Here is a 24553-nt window from a genome sequence, read left to right as displayed (position 1 = left end):
GAAATTTAAAAATCAGTTTATCCTAAAGAAATTTTGAACCAGAAAAAACTGATTTCATGTGAAAATACAACATTGTACAGGTAAGTATTTTGAACATTACAACAGTTGTTGGTTGCATTATTTTAAAAGTTATATCATAAGCTTATAACCAGAAGAAAACATCTATAAAAATAAATAGGCACCCTAGAAATAAAAACTTTACATGTGAATAATTAGTAAATATGTATTCAATCTATATTTGGAGTGTTGAATCTACATAAAAACAAATGGTCAGTTTCTAGGTTGTTAGCCCTCCTACAGGGTTCAGGAGGCTTCAACTGGACAGTACTTTAAAAAGAGCCAAAATTGGACATTTCTATTTGATGTTTGCAACTCAATTGTGAGTTGAAAATACAAATCTATGAGATTGCTGTTAAATACCAGAAATTAGTTCAAATGTTTCAAATAACACATTTCAACTGAACATCTTGACCAAAATTTCTATTAAAAAAAACTTACACAAAGTTTTTGAAAGGTATTAAAAAATACTTGAAGCCTGTTTTTCTAGTATTTTACAATGTTATAAAAGCAATAAATACATTGACATTTCAAATACAATTTTACAAACTTTACAATATTTTACAAATCCTCCATACTAAAAGTTGTTAAAAATAACTTTCTTAAAAGATAAAATTTTATTTAGTTGGTATTCAAGTACTTCTAAATTAAGAGATAAAGTAATAATCACCTACTATTATAGTCAGAAAAGGCTATTAAAAACTTCTCTAGGTGGAAGACAAAATTTGATAAAGATTTGGTAACGGTGAGGTTAGACTTTTACACGCAATTATTTTCTATTTATCTAGAAGTGTTCATTTTTAATAATTTACATTTCGGAATATTTTAACAATTTAAGGAATTGGTCAAAATATTAAATTTACTAATTAGTTTATAGCATTATAAAGTTTATCCATTGGTGAATGTAAGGAAAATTTTAATTCTATAATTCTCAATTCTTTGGAGTGGACAATATGAAAACTATCTAAAACCATAATTTGTTTACCAGCTTAGTACAAAATCAAATGACAACTAATGAAATAAGGCAATTAAAGTAACTTATTTTCACTTGTAAGGTCATCATAATAATGGAAAATTCCTTTATTTTTAAAAATAAAGCCTTCTCCATGAAAGTAGTTAGGGTAAATTATCTGTTTAGAGTAAAAAAAAAAGGGGGGGGGAGGGACATTCAAATTAATACATTTCATTACAATTAAATAAACCCTTTATATGAGAGGCAGAAATTTAATCTGAAAACCCACAAAATTTTCAGATTCAACAATCTGAAAATCACTAAAATGGGCTGACAAACTATAAACAGGTAACATGACAGCAGGGAAAATTTAGGTGGCTACAGTGAGATTCCCAATAAGAGGGCCCTGGGTTAATTCCTAACGCTGGTCACTAGCCCAAAGTAAACCAAACCAAAATAAAAACCTTTCACATTTCATATAAAATTTGAAAAAATGTAAGAAGATAAATATACTAAAGTTAAGTATTTTAATTATTTTTAGCTTACATGGCTGAAGTAATGTTTATGAATACATACAAGTCCAAGGCCTAATTTGTTAGCGAGGCATTCTGAAGACAGCAGTTCTAGGAGCAAAATTAAGTTTCTTCTGTTCTGACCTTCAGCATTTAATTTAAAAACTGCTTTATCATTAAGGCTTTCTTTTTTTCCCAAATGCTATTAACTTCATGGGCTGATATTTTGTAAGACACATAAAGGGATCACACGCAGTAGACTATCACAGAAGTCACAGCACATGGCGAAGCCCTCTCGGCTGCCCAGTGGAAAGTGCTTCTCGTAAAGCAAATCTCGCCTTCACTACACAAACTCTGTATCACCTGGTCTCTTCCATTAGCAGAGTTTACCAGTCTGCATACGTGAGTCCTGGTTAGTTTAATACTTAGAGGTCTACCAGCCACAAAATAAAGAAAAGGACATTTTTATTCAATGGCAGCATACGGTCAATGACTTTTTGCATTCCCCTGAGTTTCTGTTTTTCAAGGCATGCCAAAACTATTCAAAGGGAATTTCTAAAATATCCAAAAGTCAATCATCACAAAATAAAAAATAGAGGGGGCTGGCCCCGTGGCCGAGTGGTTAAGTTTGCGCGCTCCGCTGCAGGCGGCCCAGTGTTTCGTTGGTTCGAATCCTGGGCGCGGACATGGCACTGCTCATCAAACCACGCTGAGGCAGCGTCCCACATGCCACAACTAGAAGGACCCACAACAAAGAATATACAACTATGTACCGGGGGGCTTTGGGGAGAAAAAGGAAAAAATAAAATCTTTAAAAAAAAAAAAAAATAGAGAAAGTTAAAGTCATTAGTGACTTTAAAAATGCCATGGTTTTAATTTCATATCTCACCAGGTTTGGTCAATTGATCCCTATTATATTTTAACGGCCTCTGGGAAGTATAAGCTTGCCGGTTTCATCACTTACCTATTACAGTGTATGCTAGGGTTATATCTCTGCTCAGAAGGGCAGTTTGAACCAAGACTATTACGTAACACAGGTCCTAGCCCTCTAGCACTCTGAGAGGGTAAACTATCATTATGAAAGCCACTGCTTTCTGGAAAACAGAGCTTGGGCCTCTGATGGTATTTCAACCTATATGTATCAGTCATGCAGCTATCAACCGAAAAATAGGTAGTTAATGAAACTGTCTCATTTGGACAGGTAGAATGAGAGTCTATCTCTGCTTGGCAAAATGCATCAACAACTGTACCCAAGTCTGCCTGAAAATCACTAGTCGAAGAGCTGGACAAGTCGTTTGGTGTGTTGCCAACATGTTCTTTTACTTGAAATGTTTCCTTAAGTCTTTCATCATTCATGTATGTACTCACTTCTGAACCTGGTTCCGAAGCTGTACTTAAACTGTGCTTCGGAAGACTAGAAGAACTTGCTTTAAACATCTCTGTAAGTTTGCCATCAGGCATAGAATCATTTTTCTCTGACTGTGGCACACTGGTTACAGCATATTTCTTCGGTGGCAAAGGGGGCGGTGGATTCTGGCTAACAAATTTTGGCATCTGACAACCATCAGATCTGCAGGTTGACTGAATTATATGTTCCTTCGATAAAGAGTTCTCAGAGTAACATTGTTCCATCATAGTTTGCTGCTGGATGAGGGGAGCAGTTTCCGGCTTTAACCCAACAGTTCTCATGTGTGAGGACCACAATGAAGATGGTGAGACTACTTCATTACTGTTCATTCTCTTTCCAGAAGCAGAATTATCATCAATGTGAAAAAGTAAACCTGTTCTCTCAGAATTTTCTATATTAAGCCGTTCAGACAATTTGCATTCACTTGATTTTTCATGTTTCTGTTCATCTGGTTGGCGGATATGCTCTCTTGCTGCATGGTCCTTGAGTACGGGTGGACTGGAGGAAGGGAATAACTTCCCATTGGTTTCACGTATATGTGATCTGAAATATAAAAACAAAAACAAAGCTAAAACACCATATGCAAATACACAAAACAGGAGGGAAAACAGACACCTGTCTAGTAGTTTAACTTCCCGATATACAGTTTAAAGTTACTTTCGTAACATAACAAAAATGGAAAGATATTTGCAACTGTTAACAGTTTACATTCTCTGAATCCAAAATCTTTATGCCAGAATACATGAACGCCTACCAGAAACGCCTGTCATTATTACCAAAATCAGATTTCTAATAATTAAAATAGACTCGTTTCAAGTTACAAACACTGAAATTACATTTATTTGTGATAAAATGTAGTAGACTTGAGGAAAATGTTTCAAGCAAACAATTCAATACCCTAAAACACTTCCCAACCAACAAGACAAAGTTTATAGCAACAGAGGTACTTTAATTTTGATATATAATGCTATACGAATAGTATGCTAATTAAAAATAATTTACTCAAGATTACCTTTATTTAGGCAATAATTAACTTCTAAGGTGAAGATAAAGGATATCACATTGCAAATTATCTTTCCTCTTATGATTAGATATTTTTCTCATGTCTTAATTTAAGCCCCAAATTTTCTCTTTTGTAAAATACTATCTACCTTGTAAGAAAGCTGTGAGGATGAAAACAACCGTGTATTGTACCTGGTACTTCGGAGACCCCAGCATCCTTAGATCTACATCCTTATGATGATCCAAATAAGACAGGCATTGTAATACTGTAGACCCACTGCTTTGAGAGCAGTAAAATACATGTATTTATGCCTTTCTGACAAACACAGTTCCTATGATACATGCATTTAATAAAAAGGATTTTAATATTTTCAAATATCTTTGATTACCTTTTTATGAAAGGATTTTTTATTTGTAGATGTGATTCTGTCTGGAACTCATGAGATTTACAGCCAACTTCCAAGTTTTTAAGTTCCTTTTTAAAGCCTGAGGAGGAGAAGGAGAAAAACAAAATTATTTAAATCATGTTTTATAATTTGCTCCATAATTTACATAAGGCTTTCTATAAACAGGTAATTCTCCTCCAATTAACAAACAAAAACTAATTCTTCAAGACTCAGCTCAAATACCTCTTTTTTGAACCCTTTCTACAAAATGAATGACTATTTCCCCAATTTATTATCACTTGAAAATGTCAGCAAACCCCAAATAGTGCTGTTCTCACAGAATCGTGTGGAGCTGTTTGTTTCCCCATTCTATGGGGCACGCTCTGCTGACGACGTGGTGGGGAAACCCTGCATTTGAAGACAGATGACTTGGGTTGAAGTCTGGATTCACTACTTATTGGTTGGTAACTGTAAGCAAGCCTCTTAACCCCTTACAATGTTTCCTCATTTATGAATTAAGATAAAGATACCTGTTTTACCTACCTCACAGGACTATTAGGAACATCAACTGAGTTACAATGGGTGGAGGGTATCGTGATAACACGTAAAATGTTATACCACCACTAACTAGCCACCATTTATTGACTGCTGACTCAGGTTCTAAGAAGTTGATAATTATTTCATTTAATCTTTACAATTGAAAACCATTTTTACTTGAAAAGACATCAAACTTTGGTTATTCAGACTTGAGTATTTGGCAGAAATTTTCTTGAAAATTAAAGAAGTGAACCTGTCACTTCAAAGCAAACAACTGGCAGTATTTATTGCCAATGTTAAAATTCAAGCTTTCAGATGAAAATAGTAATTTTGGAAAACTTGTATCCACTACCATCACTTTTGTAGCTTCCCAATAATTATAAAGACTTTCTGCTAATATCTGTGGTGATATCAACAAATGTGGGTTTTAAAAAGATAATATGTAAATAAACGTATCAACATTTGGAAGACTTGCATAATTTAGCAAACCAGTATTTTCCAAATGAGAAAACATGGAGGTTACAAAATCATGCATAAATAAATTATTCTTTGAATGAATAAATATTGAAAATCTTCAGTTTCAATTCCTAATACAGCACATAGTAATAAATATAACCCATAGAACAAAAGCTCTTTGAGGTCCTCAATATATATATATTTTTTTCCACAGGGGAAGATTTGCCCTAAGCTAACATCTGTTGCCAATCTTCCTCCTTTTTTCCTCCTTCCCCCGCCCACAAAGCCCCAGTACACAGTTATGAATAGCTGTAAGTTCTTCTGGTTCTTCTATGTGAGCTGCCACCACAGCACGGCTACTGACAGAGGAGTGGTGTGGTTCCATTCCCGGGAACGGAAAACAGGCTGCTGAAGCCGAGCGTGCTGAACTTTAACGGCTAGGCCATCAGGGCTGGCTCGTCAATATTTGTTAAGAATATAAAGATATCCTGAGGTCAAAAGTTTGAAAATCACTATTCTAGTTGACTGAAAGTAGTTGTTTTTTAAAAATTTCAATCACAACTATTCCTTGAAACAATTCTCCTTTTCATACCCCAGGAAGTTAAGTGACCTAACCAGTGGTACACAGCCCATGAGGGGCAGCATTCAAACCAATCCAGGGTTGACTCCAAAGCCAGTGCTCTTTCCACTACCTGCAAGCTCTCTTCCGCACATGCCCCTAAAATACAAGGGCACGACACAGAATCTCCTTCCAATGAAACTAGGCCATGAGTGCCAACATCAAACAACAGGATAGACTAATAAGCTGATGCCCACAGAAGATACCAAAATAAATGGAACTAACTTGAAGTTTCAATTAATTGCCTATGCTTCTGTACAAATTCTAGTAAGTTTTTCTGTATTCTCCCTTATGTTTAGATGACGTGTTCATCATGTTCATTTACTCAGTTTCCCCTCATTCTCATGCTTCTAATCTACTGTACACTAGGCTATGAACTGAAGATTGCAAACAAAACCAAAGTACCCTGTCACTCACAATTCAACTGGAATCTACAGTTGATCAAAACATCTAAATATCACCCTATGAAAAAAAATCTGTATTTGATTATGATCAGGCTCTGCAAGTTAAATCTTGAAGTAATTTCCAAGAAAGATTTGTGTAATATACATGAAAATTTAATACCCTATGTGGTGATGCTCACGTACTAAATGATATCTCCCAATACAAACTTAAGATAGTGGAATGAGGGGAACCACAAGTCTGGCACTCATCTCTTGAAGACTTAACACTCTTATTTCCACTAGATTGCAGTAAGCTCATCAGTGTATGATGTGTTCCCCTTTTGTTATTCTTTCCCCAGAGGCTGGCACATAGAAGGCATTCCATGAAAGCCTGCAGGATGAATAAACAATTGCATGAAAAACATAGTGTTTTTCTTCCTTTGAATCACTCCCACACTGTCCACCATGTTCCCAGCTCACGGATCCAGGACCGGGTAAGAATAAACTGAGACAAATTCTTCTTACCTTCCTTCCCCACCTATCTCAAGTCTATAAAGCGCCCTAATAATAAAATCTTAAAAATAAAAGGCAGTATGTAATTTATCCCAGAGAGTCTTGGTTGCTTGTAAGCTTGACACACTGCCTGAGGCTCAAAAACTAATAAGCCTCTCTCTGACAGCTGCCTTATGATTAAAACAGAAAAACCAGTAATGTCAAAAAGAACCTTGATAATTTTTCAATCTCTAAAGCCTGAAAAATCTGTAAGTTGAAGTTACACTATAATTTTCCAACCACTGTGATTTTAACTTCAGAAATGTTTACTTCTGAACTTATCTATAATTTCAAGTTTAATATTCACAAACAGAAAAATAAATACTTAATTCTTAAAGAATTCTTTATTTTTATTAACGTGTCCACACAATGGGCAGCAGGAGGCAGCAGAGGTTTTATAAATATGCTTGAAATTTTAACATCACTATGGCAGGCATTCAACCAAGTGGTTTGACTTTAGAATTCCAACTAACTTAAAAATAGACGTGTTATTTTTCTCTTCTGCTGACATAGACATCCATGTGTCTCTACCGGGAATTTTGGCTCCAGGTTCTTTGCAAATCTAAGATAGTCTGATTTTAACACTTGGCACAGAAGATATCTCAACATCAAGACAAGAAGCTTTAATTAATAATGCTAATTTTGATGCTGTATACAAAAAAACCCAAAGCCCAACAGTCAAGAAATCAACATATATTTTTCAGCTGAAAAGATGATCTAAGTTTAAAACAGACTTATACAGCAATAAAACCAAACTGCTGGTCCAGACAATGTAATCTTCACTCTTGTTTTATATGGAGATTTCAGAATATAACAGAAATAGCGCAATAGCAAAGGCTAAACATTCAAGAGCAATAATCTAATCAACAGCCTAACTTACAATAAAAAGACATTTACATACAATTTGAATCCTTTAGAAAGATCATAAAACTTTAATTGGGTAAATATTTCTAGCTAAATTTACCATATACCAAGAGGAGTAAAGACATACTTTAGTATACAATAATCTACACTATCAGATACCTAAATTTTGGTATGATACAAAATAAAGAAGCACAAGTCAGTAACTTCTTTTTTCACTGGGATTATAATTTAAATAAAAAGCAAATAATGCTATTTTGCTACAAATTAAATTTCAAAACTGAAAACTTATGGTTTTAAAAATACATATAGATAAACATTAGGTGGTGCCGGGCCAGAGCAACAGAGAAGAATTGTGTGTTAATACCTTGCCTCTCAACTGTCTATGAGACTCTTAAAGAAAATAAATTTAGTAGGTATAGAAACAAAATCAACTGTTAAAAGTACCCCTTTCTCTAGATACACTTTCTAATGTATTTATTTTAAATGAGTACACTCTACAGTTTGCAAAAAATATCTTCGAGAAAATAATCAAACTTATATACATGTGAAAACTGTTCCAATAAATTTTTTTTCATTTACTAATTCTGGGATTTAACAACATTAAGGGGAATATATTTCACCTAACGAAATGGAGGTACAGACTTTTTTATAATAATTAAGGGAGTTAACAGATTTTTTGACCACTGGTTAACTTCTTTCACTCTTGTCATTTCCAAGATCAGGATTCTCAGTTTGAACTAATCCTGACTTCTACGATCAACCTAGATTAAGCCAAGTACTGCAGACTCCAAAGCAAATGGCAAAACTTCCAGAGAGACCTGATAATTCCTTTGTGATCTGTTATGTATAATCTGTAAAGATCGCCACATGTATTAATTTAAGTAGATAACCTTACTTCATAGAGGAAAGAGTGCATGAGGTATGAACTGCTTCACTGTCCCATCCAGCAGGACACATACCCAAGGGCACCTGCATGCCCCTTTGTCGCTCCCTCTACAGAAAAGCTCCCAGTCCCTTAATCCAAAGCCTGCCTCTTTACCTTGTTTCATTCTTATTCTACCCCCAGGGATCTCACTCCATCAATTATTGTTCTGTTCTAATCTTATCTTCACATCTTTCTCTTCCTCTGTACATCATTCATTCCTTATCCTCTGCAACACAAATGCCCAAGTCTCTCTATTAAAGAAAAAAAAATGTCCCCAAACAAAAGCTCTTGGTTTCATTTTTGTCCTCTAGGTACTGCTTCTTTGCTATTCACAGCAAAGGTTTTGAGAGACGTGCTAAATTTCTTTACTTCTCTTTTATTTACTTTTTATTCCACTGTAATCTTTTAAAAAAATTTGTTACTTCAAAATAATTTCAGAAAGTTCAGAAAACTTGAAAGATCAAAACTAGTGCAAAGAATACCTGTATATCTTTTACCCAGATTCACCTATTCTTAACATTTTACCCCATTTTTTCCTGAACCATTTGAGATAAGGTTATGAACATAATGGCCCTTTACTTCTAAATCCTTCCATTCTACCTCAATCTAGCTTCTGTTTCTAATGTTCCTCTAACATTGCTTTTACTCTATTACTAATGACTTACGAACCACTAAATCAAACTAGCACTTTTTAACCCTTATTCCGCTTAATCTGTGACCATTTTTCTTGAAGCTCCCCATTTTCCCAGCTTCCCTGTGATAACCCTCTCTCCCACATTTTCTCATACCTGCCCAGCTATTCCTCATACTTTTCCATAGTTGCTCCTTCTCTCTATCCTTGGCTCACTTCTCTTACTCAGCAAACCCATGTTCTTTCCTTTGTCTTTTTTTGCCCTGAAATCTCCAGTTTTCCTGAGTGATGTCATCCAAGTCTACGGCATTCAATTCCTAAATATGCTGATGGTTAGCAAATACATCTTTTCTGAGTTCTAGCCTTATGTTCCGAACTGCATAATAAATCTACTTACCTAGATGATAACCAAACAAATCCATAAATAAATTTGGTTTCCCCTTACCCACAAAAATTTGTTCCATCTTCCTTACTCCTCAATTTGGTAAATGGTCTATCTACTTCTCTAAGTCCCCAGTACCGCTATCCCCAGCTTCCTCCCCTTCCCTTATTCTGTACATCTGCCACAAAAACTGACGCCACATCCACATACTCCTATAATCTCTCGAATCTTCTTGCTCGACCTTGGTACTGCCTTAGTTTATGCCCTCATCTTTTCTCTCCGAGGATATCAGTCATCTAATTAATTTTTCTCCCACTGCTCCAAATTCACCCTCCACACTGCCACCAGAGTCTTTTCTAAGGTGCAAACTGGAGCATGCTACTCTCCTTGTCCTTTGGTGCCTTTCCACTTACTGTAGGATTTAAAAATAGCATCAAAGTTTCATCATGACTTGGCTTCTATCTATCCCTCTATCCATCATCTCCCAATTTCCACATATGAATTCCAGCCTTGCACATACCAAACTCCCTGTATTCCTCCAGTATGTGATACTTTCTCCCCACCAAGTGCATTTCAACATATCAGTTTTTCTATCTTGAATGTAATTTAAGGTAATTGAATGTAATTTAATTTGAAATTCTCCCCACTAGTGACCCATTTTAAAAGAGGAGCTAGGGGCTGGCCCTGTGGCCAAGTGGTTAAGTTTGCATGCTCTGCTTCAGCGGCCTGGGGTTCACTGGTTCGGATCCTTGGTGCAGTCCTACACACCGCTTATCAGGCCATGCTGTGACAGCATCCTCCATAGAAGGACTTACAACTAGGATGTACAACTAGGTACTGGAGCTTTGGGGAGGAAAAAAAAGAGGGAGATTGGCAACAGATGTTAGCTCAGAGCCAATCTTCCTCACCAATAATAATAATGATAATAAAATAATAAAAGAGGAGCTAAAATAATCCAAAGGGCATTGTGGAATTTCAGCATTTCCAAATAACAGCTTTAGGCAGTGTGGACATGATTTTTTGCAGCAGAATCCATAATGACATAGGCAGACAAGTCTATATAATATCTCTATCAATGAAATAATTACAACAGCATTATTATAGATTTTAACTTCTTTACCATCAAATAAACTTATATAGACTAAGATTAAAAATTGACTTAAATGTCAAACAAAATAGATAAAAACATTTCTAAGTCTTTGTAAGTTTCTTAAAGTCTTTTAGCTATTGTTATAAAGCGATTCTTCAGGTCAATAATGTAAGTGTGCCCCCATTTCATAAATAAGAAATAGGAGAAAACCAAGAAAATCATACCAAGTCACAAAGAATTAAATTAAATTGTGGCTTATTGAAAAAAAAATCCAGGCAGGGCAAGTTCTTAGCTTGGGAAAAATGTCTATACCACGTTAACGTGTTCTCAGTCCTACACTATGGGAAGGGAACACACACAGAGATACCTTAAGGCATGAACATTTACAAAGGTTCTCAAAGCAAAGACTAGCTTAAACAACTATGGTAGACTATGAAGTTTATTAAATAAGAAATAATTTTAACATAATGCAATTTATGTAATTAAATAAAAAGCGGGTTACACAAAACCACAATAAGATACCACTTCATTCATTAAGATGGCAATTATCAAAAAAAGAGAAAATAACAAGTGTTCGTGAGGATGTGGAGAAGTTGGAACTCTTGTGCACTGCTGGTGGGAAAATAAAATAGTGCAGCTGCTATGGAAAACAGTATGGTGGTTTCTCAAAAAATTAAACACACAATTACCATAGGATCTAGCAATTGCACTTTTGGGTATATACTCAAAAGGACTAAAGTAGGACTCTCACATATTTGTACACCAGTATTCAGAGGAGCATTATTATTCACTGAAACCAAAAGGTGGAAACAACCCAAATGTCCATCAACAGAAGAATGGATAAACAAAATGTGTTATCAGTCAATGTAATATTATTCAGTCTTAAAAAGGAATGAAATTCTGACACATTCTACAGCATGGATGAACTTTGAAGACATTATGCCAAGTGAAAAAAGCCAAATATAAAAAGACAGATATTGTACGATTCTACTTATATGAGTTACTTAGAGGAGTCAAATTCATAGAGACAGAAAGTAGAATGGCGGTTGCCGGGGGCGGGGAGAGGAAGCAATGGGAAGTTGTTTAATGAGGACAGAGTTTCAGTTTGAGAAGATGAAAGAGTTCTGGAGATGGATAGTATAGGTGGTTACACAGTAAGGTGAATGTACTTAACACCACTGAACTGTCACTTAAAAATGGTTAGAATGGCAAATTGTTAAGTGTATTTTACCACAATAAAAAAAAATTATTTTTAAATGGGTTACATACTCACACATACATACCCTTTCATATTTAATGGGAAACCCACTACAAAGCTCTTACAGTAACACACTCTTGACCATCAAAATCTCTACAACCTTGTGTTTTTATTACTATCAGGAAACAAGCATCATTTTGTAAAGAGTACTGAACTTGTAGTTATTGTTCAATCTCACTGACTTCTGCTGTTGATCTCTGGCCAACCCTTTACTGTTTCCTGTAATACTTGGTTACCAGACTTTTATCAGATTTTTAAAACAGGCGAGACATTTTACATGGGAAAGGAAGGTTATTTCCTAAATATAAGTGTTTCCTTCTGATATTATACCATTTGATGAAAACAAAATAACTTAACATTTAATCACAGTCAATGTCTGCCACCTGAAAAACAGTGTCCACAAAGCCTTAAGGATGATAAAGACTAGATATAAATTTTAAAATGTTCTTCATGGCTACCTTTTATTGTGAAAAATTATATCCCCTTCTACTCCTCTGAATTCTAAAATCTGAAAACACTCTCTTTGATTGGAACCTCAATAATCCCCTTGGCTCATCATTGTCCTTGATCCCTCTCCCCCAAATCTTTCAGGTATATCCTCCCAGTAGCATCCTGAATTCTGTGTACATTCGAACATCTATTTTTCTGCTTCTGGGCTGCTATGTTTTGCTAACAAATCACCTATAATAATGCTACACCACTACATATTACTGTTCCCAAATTGAACTTTTCCAGCAGGCTGTTTTATCAATTTTTCTATTTGTCCTTAACTCCAGTTCAGCTTGCAGGCACCTGTGAAACTGCACTTTCCCTCTCTGGAATTAGGCCTGGCTGAAAGACTTGCCTCAGCCAATGAGATGCAAGTGGAAGTGCGTTTGTCACTTCTGGGTTGAAGTTTTAAGAGCTTACACATGATTCTCCATGTTGCGTCCTCCTTCAATTCTCTCCCCCCCAAGTACTGCGATGATGAGAGAAGCATTTGTGGAGATGGAGTCCATTAGCCTGGGGCCCTGAGTGATGACTAAGAAGAAACTCCTGCTGATGCCCACTGGACATGTATCATGAGCAGAAGAAAACTTGCACAAGATATTGAGATTTGGATATCGTTACCATTGCATAGCCAAGGACCTAGCCTGTCCTGCTGACTCACTTCCCCCTTTCCCATTCCCTGAAATAGCTATTCCCATCCTTAACAGCTTTCAAGCATGAACTCTCCCAACTTCTGTCCTCATTATTTACTGACTTAGTAACAGGCAACTTCTTAGCTTCTTTACTCTTATTATCACAAGTTATTCTTTATTGCTACTATTACAATATATTTAAATAAAATTTTTACCTTCTAAGTAGTTTTTGCTCTGTTGGGAGTTACAGTTCACACGTTCTATATTTAGGTTGCTTGTCATAATCTGGTCACTAGAAAACAGAACAAAACACATTACCTATCATGGATTATTATTTTAGTTTATTCTAAGAAAAGGAAAGGAAAGGAAATAACATTTGTTAAGCAATTATTATATGCTGTGTGCTGTTCTAGGGGATTAATGAACATTGTTTTTTGGGGGTTTTGGGGGGTTTTTTTGGTGAGGAAGATTGGTCCTGAGCTAACATCTGTGCCACTCTTCCTCTACTTTCTATGTGGGATGCAACCACAGCATGGCTTGAGGAGTGGTGTGTAGGTCTGTGCCTGGATCCAAACCTGCAAACCTGGGGCCGTTGAAGCAGAGCGCACCAAACTTAACCACTACACCACTGGGCTGGTCCCTAATGAACACTGTTTAATTTACATTTCACAACAACACTTGTAAGTAATTATCATCCTCATTTTACAATAGGAGATGAAGTCTGGGAGAGTCAAATTAATATGCCCAATAACTAAAATCCAAGTCCATGTGGTTACAAAGACCTATCTTTCCAATACTCTAGACTACCCTTTCCAAGAGGAGTTATGAAATTACCCTGCCACATCAAAAAGTTTCCCTAAGTCTTTATTAAATGAGTATTGTAATAAAACACAAGCAGTTGATTTTTGCAAATCTGAGTTTTTAATAATGAATGTGGTAAAATACCAGCTAATAACAAATTAGGATGTTTTAGATGGATTAAAAGTGGCTAGATTGACCTAAGATATCAGCCACTTAAGCTGTGGACATGTTTCAGAGGTTACACAGAGAAGCGTAAATGCACTCACTGCAAAGAGTAATACAATAAATGTATTCAGAATTATTTAATTAAGAACTAATGGAACACAAACTTAGCTATTTGGTTGCATTCTTTTAATCTGCTAAAGGAAAAATATCTCTTCTATGGAACTGGGCTGCAACAGCAGGAAATAACCCCAGTTCCGAGTTACAGATGTTAGAGGTGGGATCATGAGCATTAATCAGACTGAGGAATTAAACAATTAGCTTAATGACTGAGAGGCAACCAATTTAAATCTGTGCTTTAAAACCTGCAGTATACATCAATAGTTTTCGGTGGCAACAATGACAAAATATTTCTGTACTTCCTAAATTTCCTAAAAATAAAGAGCTGTTATTTTTGTAATCAGGAAATAACTATTAAAAATAAAAACTTGAAATATCAAATAACCTGCAATATCCCAGGTTTCTCCAATCAATCAGAGCTCAAGTTCTATTCATTATACTTAATTGACCCCAAACTTTGAAAATTACTTCAAATATTTAACAAGAGAGAATGGTGGGGGGAAGCCATTCATTTAATTTGTGTATTACCTGAAGAATACTGTTTCTTTAACACCACTGACATCCATTATTGTACCATTTCTTTCGATAACAGGTGAGTCCAAATTGGCAGATCCATTACTGATGTGATCACTGCTTTCATACCCAGACTCAGTCCTTTGTATCTGCCAGTTGTCACCATGAGCTTTAGTCTCTTTGAAGCCTTTATTTTTCTCTGTTCCTTTTCCATTGGATTCAAGGGAACTTCTGCTTCCTGTTTCCTGCTTTATTTCATCTTCATAAATGGTCATTAAACTTTTTTGCTTCAGATTCTCTTTCGACCAATTGTTAAAACTCTGATCTTTGCTACATTTAGGTTTGCCACTGATATTTGATTTACGTCTAGGACTGTGCTGCCTTTTTTCACTCTCATTAAAAATACTATCAACATTTAACGTTTCCCTCATAGGTTTCCACCCTCGGTTCCGGCTTCTACCACCGCCATTACAGGGGCTCCCTTTATCTCTAGAGTCTTGGCTGCTGTCTGTGTCATACCCAGTGCCACTGTCGCTCTTCACTTTGCCAGTGATCTTCTCTCCTGGAGCAAGACTCTGGGATTTACTTGAACCTAATATTTGTGCAGAATCTCGACTCTGATGGGCAACTCGGTCGTGTTTCCAGGGTCCTCTGCCTTGACTGTGATGTAGATGTGGACTCCCATATTGTCTAAAGCCATTTGAGGCAGGAGGCGATCCAGACTTGAAATGTGGAAGGTCTTCATCAACCAAATCTTTAAGAGTAGATAATAAAGATACAAATGAATTACTCTTCAGAGCCACTTTTCAGTCACAAGCCAAACACATTGTCGGAGAAGAAATATTAAGCAGCAATAAGTACATAATAAGTGTTTAAATTATATCACATAGTGCTTGGAGACTGAAAAGTGCTTTTTCGGTTTCTCTTTATGCTTAATGAGAGGCATTTATAAAATAAATGGTTATACAGTGATTTTAACAAATGATCTCTAAAGTAGATCATAAGATAATTAAGGCAGTTTTTTTAAAAAAAAAGAGTATTCTATCTCATATATAATTAATGAAAATCATAAAAATAAAAATATTTTCCACTTATATTAGTAAAGATTTAAAAGTTTGTTAAACTAACTGCTGCTGAGAATGTGAAGACAGAGATATCCAACCACTGTTGGTGGAGTGCCTATTGGTTCAGGCTTTCAGGGGGGCAACTAAGCCACATCCATCAAAATTAAAAATAAACATACTCTAACCCAGTAATTCTTCTGAAAGACTTTTATGCTGTGGCTATACACAAAAAGCACACAAGGTATATGTAAAGGGATGTCACTGCAGCAAAAATCTCCAATCAATTTTAAAAGTCTAGTGGTATCAGTTAAATTATGGTACATCATAAAGAAAAGAAGATAAAACCATAAAGAGTAAGACATGCTCAAAATGAACTGGAAAGTAGTAACAGCAGCACAGAGGGAAGGTCAGGAGGCACAGAAAAAGAAGTTCTTTTCATTTAATTTTATAACTTTCCTTATTAGTTGAATGTGCCATAAGCGTGAACTGAATTTATGATTAAAAGTAAAGTTAAAACATCAAAATAAACACAAGTATTCCAAGCTAGAATTAAATAAGAAGCAGGAAAATGCTACATTTACAGATGTAATCGGTGTATTAAAGAAATCATATCAAGATATATAACATATAAACAAATGTAAATAATAAAAAGATAAAGAAATTATATTAAATTAAATTGTATTAAAGTTATAAAATTTAGTCTTAAAATAAGATTTTAGCAGCCCCTTTTCAAATGAATGGTATAAGCTCTCTCTCAACTTACCTCTTTGTCGGCCCAAATCTTTCCTTTGTCCTCTCTCCAAATCTTTCCGTTGTGAGGAAAGTAAGTTTTTCTGTTCAATAGCTTTTAGAGCACATTCTCTGGAAATGTCTTTCATTTTTTCCCTTTGATCACTGTGACTTAACTTAACTGCAAAAGAAACCATTCTTATTAACAATGATACTGACCATTTTTCAAATTGCTCAATAAAAGTACAAACTGAACTACATAAAAATTTTAAGATGCTCTATATTAAAAACAAAATATAGATTAAAGTATACAATAAACTCATTTTTATGCTTAACTAAAAATTCAGTGTGATTTATCCTGACACCAGAGATGTGTGTTGTCTTTGAAAACTTCTTGCACAGTTCCTACAGCAAGTGCAAAGGAAGAAAAGAGCCTAGCTAGTGACATAACAGCTTAAAAGTCAGTGAGGGTCACCACATGTCAGGCACTACTCTAAGTGCCTTAACTCATTTAATCTCTGAGGTGGGTATAATTACTGTCTCCACTTCAGATCAGGAAACTGAAGCAAAGAGAAGTTAAAAACGTGCCTAAGTTGACACAGCGTGTAAATGTAGAACCGGGATTAGGCTTTTTATTTTTTAAATTAATTTATTATTTTTTTGAGGAAGATTAGCCCTGAGCTAACATCTGCCAATCCTCCTCTTTTTGCTGAGGAAGACTGGCCCTGAGCGAACATCCATGCCCATCTTCCTCTACTTTATACGTGGGACGCCTACCACAGCATGGCTTTTGCCAAGCGGTGCCATGTCCGCACCCAGGATCCAAACCAGTGAACCCCGGGCCGCTGAGAAGCGGAATGTGCAAACTTAACCACTGCGCCACTGGGCTGGCCCCTAGAACTGGGATTAGGAACCGAAGTTGTTTGTGTTTTTATACACATAAACAGTTTCTGGGCATGAAAAACAGCTAATGGCTTAATCTAAGAGCATCAACAAGACATAAGAGGGAAAAAGGTATAGTTCCATTAAGAATTTTTAAACACATTTACTGTAATTCTTTGTTCATGATAACTGTCAATTCTGAATCTTACCATGCTTGATTAAAAGGGTTACTTATATGGTCAGACATTATTTCATTAATATACTTAAAAGTTGCTTACATAATCATCCTGAACATCCACAAAGAGTTTTACGTATTTCTAAACCATAACTACACACCTTACCGTGATGTTTCATTTTGGACCCAAGCTACAGTATTAGGTTTGTGAAAATCAAAGTTGTGGGATGACAACAACAAGAGGGAGTTGAATAAAAATGAGGGTAAGAATAAACTACAACTATAGTAACTCTGAACTACTATTGCATTCACTAATGGTAAATTTACTTTTGGCATATGAGCCAAATTATTCACCCACATTTTTCCTCTCCAAGTTATTAATTAACTCCTCAAAGGAAAGGCCACACTATAGCTTCCTTTGGTAACCGTCCAGATTGCCTCCAGGCTACTATGGCTCTGAGTGCATGCAGAAACTCAAACACTGGTTGAGTCAAATTGTTCAGACAACAGATCTCAGAGAAATGCATAAGGCAAAAGACACAGTTTTATCTCCTTGTTATTTTCTCTTCACGGCCAAGGAAAGCTAATTAAGCACCCCCGTTTTATATGGTCCTTCCCAGGAATTACAGATTCAGCACGAGAAGAAAGAGGGAAGCATAACTACTTGGGACACCGTGAAAATAACAATTAAACACATACCTGGTCCTCTACCACCACTTGTTTGCATGTGGCTCCGAGTAAATGATGAAATATTATCTGTGTGAACTTTCTGATTTTCTCTCTGTTTTGCCTGATCACCAAATTCATTTTCTTTTGAATTATCTGACTTATAGATCGAGGGCTTTTCACATCCTTAAAAAGACAAACAAAAATGTCTCATCCCCTTCTTCCTCCCCACCAGAAGAAGACATGTTTGAATCACCTCTTCAGACATTTTTAATACTGTAGATAAAATGACTCAAAAACTTAGAGGACTGACATCTCTTAAGGGTTTCTACATCTATATAATGCATCCCAAAACAGCCTAGCTGCTCTAGACTTTTCCAGTGTAGTAACCTGCTTTAAATCTCAATACATACTGCCAGAAAGAGCTACCAGCCAAGGCTCCCCTTCTGTGCTTGTGTGACCACAGCAGTGGGGGCTCCTGAGGCTGCCTCTGAGCCCAGTGACGAGGGAAGGTTTCTTTCTAAACATTAACTCAAAGTATTAGAGTTTTCCTGAACTCTACTTTACTGAAACTAAATTTTGAAATCATCCTCAATATTCATTTTATATTTGGTATATTAGTATTCCTAGTGTGATTGTGATAATAGAAAAACACTAAAAAGAATTTAAAAAAAAAGAATTACCCATATTTTCTGCAATGGATTTATGTGGCCAGTTGATGACCTGCCTGAGCGCATCTTCGGTAGAAACTGCTGTGCCATCTGGGTTTGCATAAAACAAAAGCAGTGGCTGGAAGTGACATCGGATGCACTTGGAGACCACATCTTTCCATCTAGTTCCAACCTTTTAAAAAACCACAATGAATGAAAACAAAACAGAATCTCGTAATCAATGAGTTACATGAAAAGGCAGAAACAATTAATTTGTATATTAAAAAATTTTAAAGACATTCACATGCTAATAGTTCAACTGTCCATCATATTATATGATTAATTTTATCTTATTTAGTAACTAGTCTAAATAAAAACCATTTAAACATTATCATTAAAAAAACTGGTGGACAAAATTCTACACTTTCTATATCAAGATTTAGATTCTCAAATTTTAAAAAGCTTTTCACATACATGGTTGATTCACTTTTGACAAAGATTTCAAGGCAATTTAATGGGGAGATATAAAAGAATCTATTTAATAAATGCTTGAACAATGGACAGCCATATGAAAAAATGAACTTTGGCCTCATTACACATAAAGCACAAAAATTAACTCAGAATGAATAATGAAAAAATGATAAAGCTTACAGAAGAAAACCAAAGAGAAAATCTTAACAACCCTGGAGAAGGGAAAAATTTCTTAGGATATCAAACAAACCACAAAAGAAAAAAATGTTTAAATTAAGGCTTCATCCAAATGAATTAATCACTTCTGCTCTTTGAAAGACTATTAAGAAAATGAAAAAACAAGCCACACGCATCTAATAAAGGACTGGTATGCAGAATAAAGAATTCCTACAACTCATTAATATGAAGATAATCTAACCTGAAAAATGGTCAAAACATTTGAACAGACCCTTTACCAAAAAGAAATAAGAATGGCCAATAAACAAATGAAAAGATGCTCAAAACATTAATCATAAGAGAAATACAAATTAAAACCACAGTAAGATAATGTTATACATTCACTAGAAGGGCTAAAATTAAAAAGACTACCAACATGGAGTGCTTGCTAAGAAAGTGGAGCAACTACAACCCTCGCATATTGCTGGTGGGAACGTGAAGTGGTACAATTACTTTGCAGATCAATTTGCCAGTTTCCTGTAAAGTTTAACATGCGCTTACCACACAACCCAGAAATTCCCCTTATGGGTATTATCTAAGAGCAATGGAAAAAGGTATGTTCCACAAAGACTGTTCAAACTTCAATAGGTGAATGGATAAATAGTATAGAGCCATAAAACGGAACACAATAATAAAAATGAAGCACTGAAACACATAACATGAATGAATCTTAAAAGACATCATGCTTAGCAAAGGAAGCCGGACACAGGGTAACACATACTGTAAGAGACCATTCACGTAAAATTGCAGAATGAGCACAACTAATCTACAGTGAGATCAGTGATTTCCTGGGGCCTGGGGTGCGGTGGGGGCATTGACAGTAAAGGGCCATGACAAAATTTTCTGGGGTGATGAAAATATCCTATATAATGATTATAGAGGTTACATAGGCATATACATTTGTCAAAACCCTAACTATATACTTAAAATGGGTGCATTTCATTGTTTGTAAATTATACCTCTATTAAGTTGATTTAAAAATAAAACAAAATCAAACAAAAAACACGGCATTCGAGAATATTGGTTTTTGTAGGGAAGGGTCTTAAAAAAAGAATTTTGAGGAGCTTTTTCAAACTATACCTATTTAGCTGTTTACCCTCCTTATCTGGGTTCTGAGATACTCGAGGAACTAGAGTAATCTGAAAACAAAACAAAAATAAAACTCACAGGGTGATTAATACACCCAGTTCTTCCTGCAAATTTAAAAAATTTAAACTATATGGATGCAAAGTAAGAGCACCAAAACAGTGCTACACACTGACTCGAGATGGAACTTCCTAATAAACTGCTACCTCAAAGCTCAAAGGATTGGGCAAAGTGCTGGTTTTAGAACACCAAAATTTTTTCATTGGCTTTATTGAGTATAACGTACATGAAATAAAATTATCCAGTGATAGAGTACAAATCAATGAGTTCTGACAAATGTACACAATCACGTAATCCTCACCCCCTAAACTTCCCCTACATCTTTGCAGTGTCTGGCAACCAATGATCTACTTTTTATCACTTTGGTTTTTTCCTTTTCTAGGATTTTATATAAGCAGAATCATAGTATTTAGTCGTTTATGTCTCACTTCTTTCATTTAGCATAAGGCTCTTGAGATGTGTCCACATGGTGGCACGTATCAATAGTTCACTCCTCTTCACTGCTGAGTACTATATTCCACGCTAGAGCTAGACCACAACTTGTTTATCCATTCCCCTGTTGATGGACACAATAACCCAGCTTGGGCTATTTTGAATAAAACTACCATGAACATTTAAGTACAAGTTTTGTGGGGATATTTGTTTTCATAGGAATGGAACTGCTAGGTTGTGTAGCATGTTTAAATTTACAAGAAACTGAAAGACGGTTCTCTATAGTGACTGTCCCATTTTGCATTTCCATAAGCCTTGTGTGAAAGATCCAGCTGCTCTACGTCCTTGACAACTCTTGGTATGGTCAAACTGAGCCATTACAACACGTGAGTAACCGAATCCCAGTTTCAACTGAAGTTTATATTTCCCTTGTGACTGATGTACTGAATATCATTTCAAGGGCCATTCATATATCTTCTTTGGTGAACTGTCCAAATCTTTTGCCCATTTTTTAATTGATTTGTCTTTTTATTATTGAGTTAAAAGAGTTCTTTATATATCCTGGATATAACCTTGATTAGATACACGTTTGACAAATATTTTCTCCCAGTCTCTGGGTTGCCTTTTCATTCTAACAGCATCTTACTGAAGAGCAAAAGTTTTAAGTTTTGATGAAGTCAAATTTATCATTTATTTTTATGGTCTATGTTTATTGAATGTTACCTATTAAATCTCTCTCTATATATACAGCAGTTTTAACATTCTTGTCTGATATTTCCATCTGAGTCATTTTTGGTCTGTTTTTATTAATATTCCTTCAGCTTATACGTCTTATTTTCCTATTTCTTTGCATATTTGGTAATTTTTTGTTGAGTGCTATTTTGAAATGGCATATTGAAATTTTATTGAATTTTACACTTCGGAGCATTGAATTGTTGTGTTCCTTTAAAAAAGTGTTGGACTTTGTTCTGGCATGTAGTTAAGTTATGTGGGATCAGCTTGGTCCTCTGAAGGCTTCATTTTAAGCTTTTTACGTCAGGTCCAGGGCAATCTTCAGTCTAGGGATAATTCAGCCCCACTCTTAAGCCGACACTTTCCGGAGGATTCTCCCTGATGCCCTGTGTATCACAGCATCTTTCCACTCTTGCTGGTGGGATGCAAACTCTCCTCGGCCTGGTAATGGTTTTGGGAATTGTCTGACCTTCTGTTTTCCAATGGTTCTTTCCTCCACTTTGTGCAGGTTTGCCCCACTCAGGCACAGATCAACTGTTCAGTCAAAGATTAAAGGGGACCTTCTCCCAATCTCCAGCACTTTCCCTCTCTGCAGCTTTCTTTATGGCATTCCCACAAGCAAACTGAGTCATTTTGGCCTTCCTGAACTCTAATTTCAGTCTCCTGACCTCAGTGAGACCACTGGGCTTTGTTGCTCGCCCTCCCTGCCCTGCAACCCAGAAACTACTCCAGGCAGTGAGCCCGGGTAACTGTAGGGCTCATCTCCTTCATTTCCCTTTTCTCTGTTCAGCCACCTGTTGTCCAATGTCTAAAAGAGTTGTTTCATCTACTTGTTTTTCTAATTTTCAACAGTGGAAGTGCTATTTCCATAGCAGTTAATCCTTTGTGGGAGGAATTACAAGTTCACTAAATACCAAATATTCAAACTTTTATTGACTTAGTAAATTGTAGTGCTGATAAATGGCCCTTTGTTATATATTTAAAAGAGAGTAAATGGAATTGTACATCATTTGCTTGTAACAATCAAATAACACATATTTTTATTTTTTATTTTATTTTTTATTTTTTTTTTAAAGATTTTATGTTTTTCCTTTTTCTCCCCAAAGCCCCCCAGTACATAGTTGTATATTCTTCGTTGTGGGTCCTTCTAGTTGTGGCATGTGGGACGCTGCCTCAGCGTGGTTTGATGAGCAGTGCCATGTCCGCGCCCAGGATTCGAACCAACGAAACACTGGGCCGCCTGCAGCGGAGCGCGCGAACTTAACCACTGGGCCACGGGGCCAGCCCCAAATAACACATATTTTTAAACCGGTTTACTGCTTACTAATAGTATTCTCAAAGTCAATAAGCCTGAGAACAGTGCAGACAAGATCAACAGTTTTCAACTATGGCTAAGTCTGAATCTCCTGTAGAACTTTTAAAAAATTCAGATACCTGCCCCTACCACTGAATCGAGAATTCAAGAGTCCAGGCATATGTTTCTTAAAAAGCTCCAAAGGTGATTCTGACACAAACCCTTTATTAAGAACTATTATTCACTAATTTTCTAGATATTATGTTTGAGTAAATAAATTATTTACCAAAAGATATAACAGATATATCTAATTCTGAATACCCCACACAAAATTTGAAAAGAGAGTCATAATAAAAAAAAAAAGCAAATTTTCCTCAAAAGTTATACAAAGCAATTGTGAATCACGCACAAAGAGACATATAACAACTGTATGTTGGATAAAAGAGCACACATATGGATGACTGACAGTTACATATTAGCATCCTAACATTTACTCCCCAGTCACCTTTCTATCATTCTGGAAATGAACTGGTTCAAAAACTAGCTTCAAGATAAACCAGATTTCAAGAATTAATAAAAGGAAGTATGAACTGGATGATGCTCTTATCATCAAAAATGATGCTCTTATCACGTTCATTTCTTATTTTATATAATACTTATATCATTTTATCATCATTATATCTATATTATATTATGTATCATTAATTCTTAAAAAGTAACAATCGTAATAATTATTCCAGTTAGTGAAATTGTCACTTACCTCTTTCACATTTGCATCATCAAAAAATACCCACTTGGAACTCTTGGTATGAAAAGCAAAGGCACAGTAATGTCGGCTGGTGTAGCAGATCATACCAACAAGGTGGAGCTCACTACTTTTGGCATTCTCATCCGTAACCCTATAAAAAAGCTGTTTAAAAAATTAATAATGTACAGTTAATACCGTATCTTTTTAAAAACGAGGAACAATAATTTGATGACTCATGTATTTGACTATGAAAAATATTTCTCATGCATACTGCAATCCAATCCAATATTCTATTAGTACTGAAGTCACCACTGACATTGCACTAACAGAATTACTACTTTCAATTAGTCCATAAGAAACATTAAGCCCAATGAACCCACTAGAATTTAGTTCAGTAACACAGAATCTCCAATAACACAGAATTGATACTTCACATACATCAACTCCAAGTGTGAGATAAATCACACATTTCCTTGGTAATTCTTGACTGAAGCATGAATTCGAACATACACTAAACACATTATCTAAAAGTTTAATTGTAACATGAACCAATTCAAAATATATTAAGATGGTAATAAGCATTTCAAGAAATCGGTGCTGTAGATGAATTTTAAATC

At 35.6% G+C, this 24553-nt stretch overlaps 1 protein-coding gene across 2 annotated transcripts in view; it reads right to left on the bottom strand.

Moving 5' to 3' along the window:
* Nucleotides 1-24553, bottom strand: part of USP53 (ubiquitin specific peptidase 53) — a 62037-nt gene continuing 37484 nt past the window's right edge. For both annotated transcript variants that reach the window (XM_014857616.3, XM_070504688.1), the window contains 8 exons: nt 23949-24098; nt 18931-19090; nt 18281-18433; nt 16559-16705; nt 14747-15485; nt 13351-13427; nt 4321-4417; nt 1-3472 (listed from right to left, as the gene is read on the bottom strand). In XM_014857616.3, the coding sequence (XP_014713102.1) occupies nt 2482-3472; nt 4321-4417; nt 13351-13427; nt 14747-15485; nt 16559-16705; nt 18281-18433; nt 18931-19090; nt 23949-24098 (2514 nt within the window). In that variant the 3' untranslated portion in view covers nt 1-2481. The remainder of the gene's footprint in view (nt 3473-4320; nt 4418-13350; nt 13428-14746; nt 15486-16558; nt 16706-18280; nt 18434-18930; nt 19091-23948; nt 24099-24553) is intronic.

This window comes from Equus asinus, chromosome 3 (assembly GCF_041296235.1).
Source record: "Equus asinus isolate D_3611 breed Donkey chromosome 3, EquAss-T2T_v2, whole genome shotgun sequence".
Taxonomy (NCBI): domain Eukaryota; kingdom Metazoa; phylum Chordata; class Mammalia; order Perissodactyla; family Equidae; genus Equus; species Equus asinus.
Note: the sequence above shows the minus strand (reverse complement) of the source record. Positions and strands in the feature narration are given on the sequence as shown.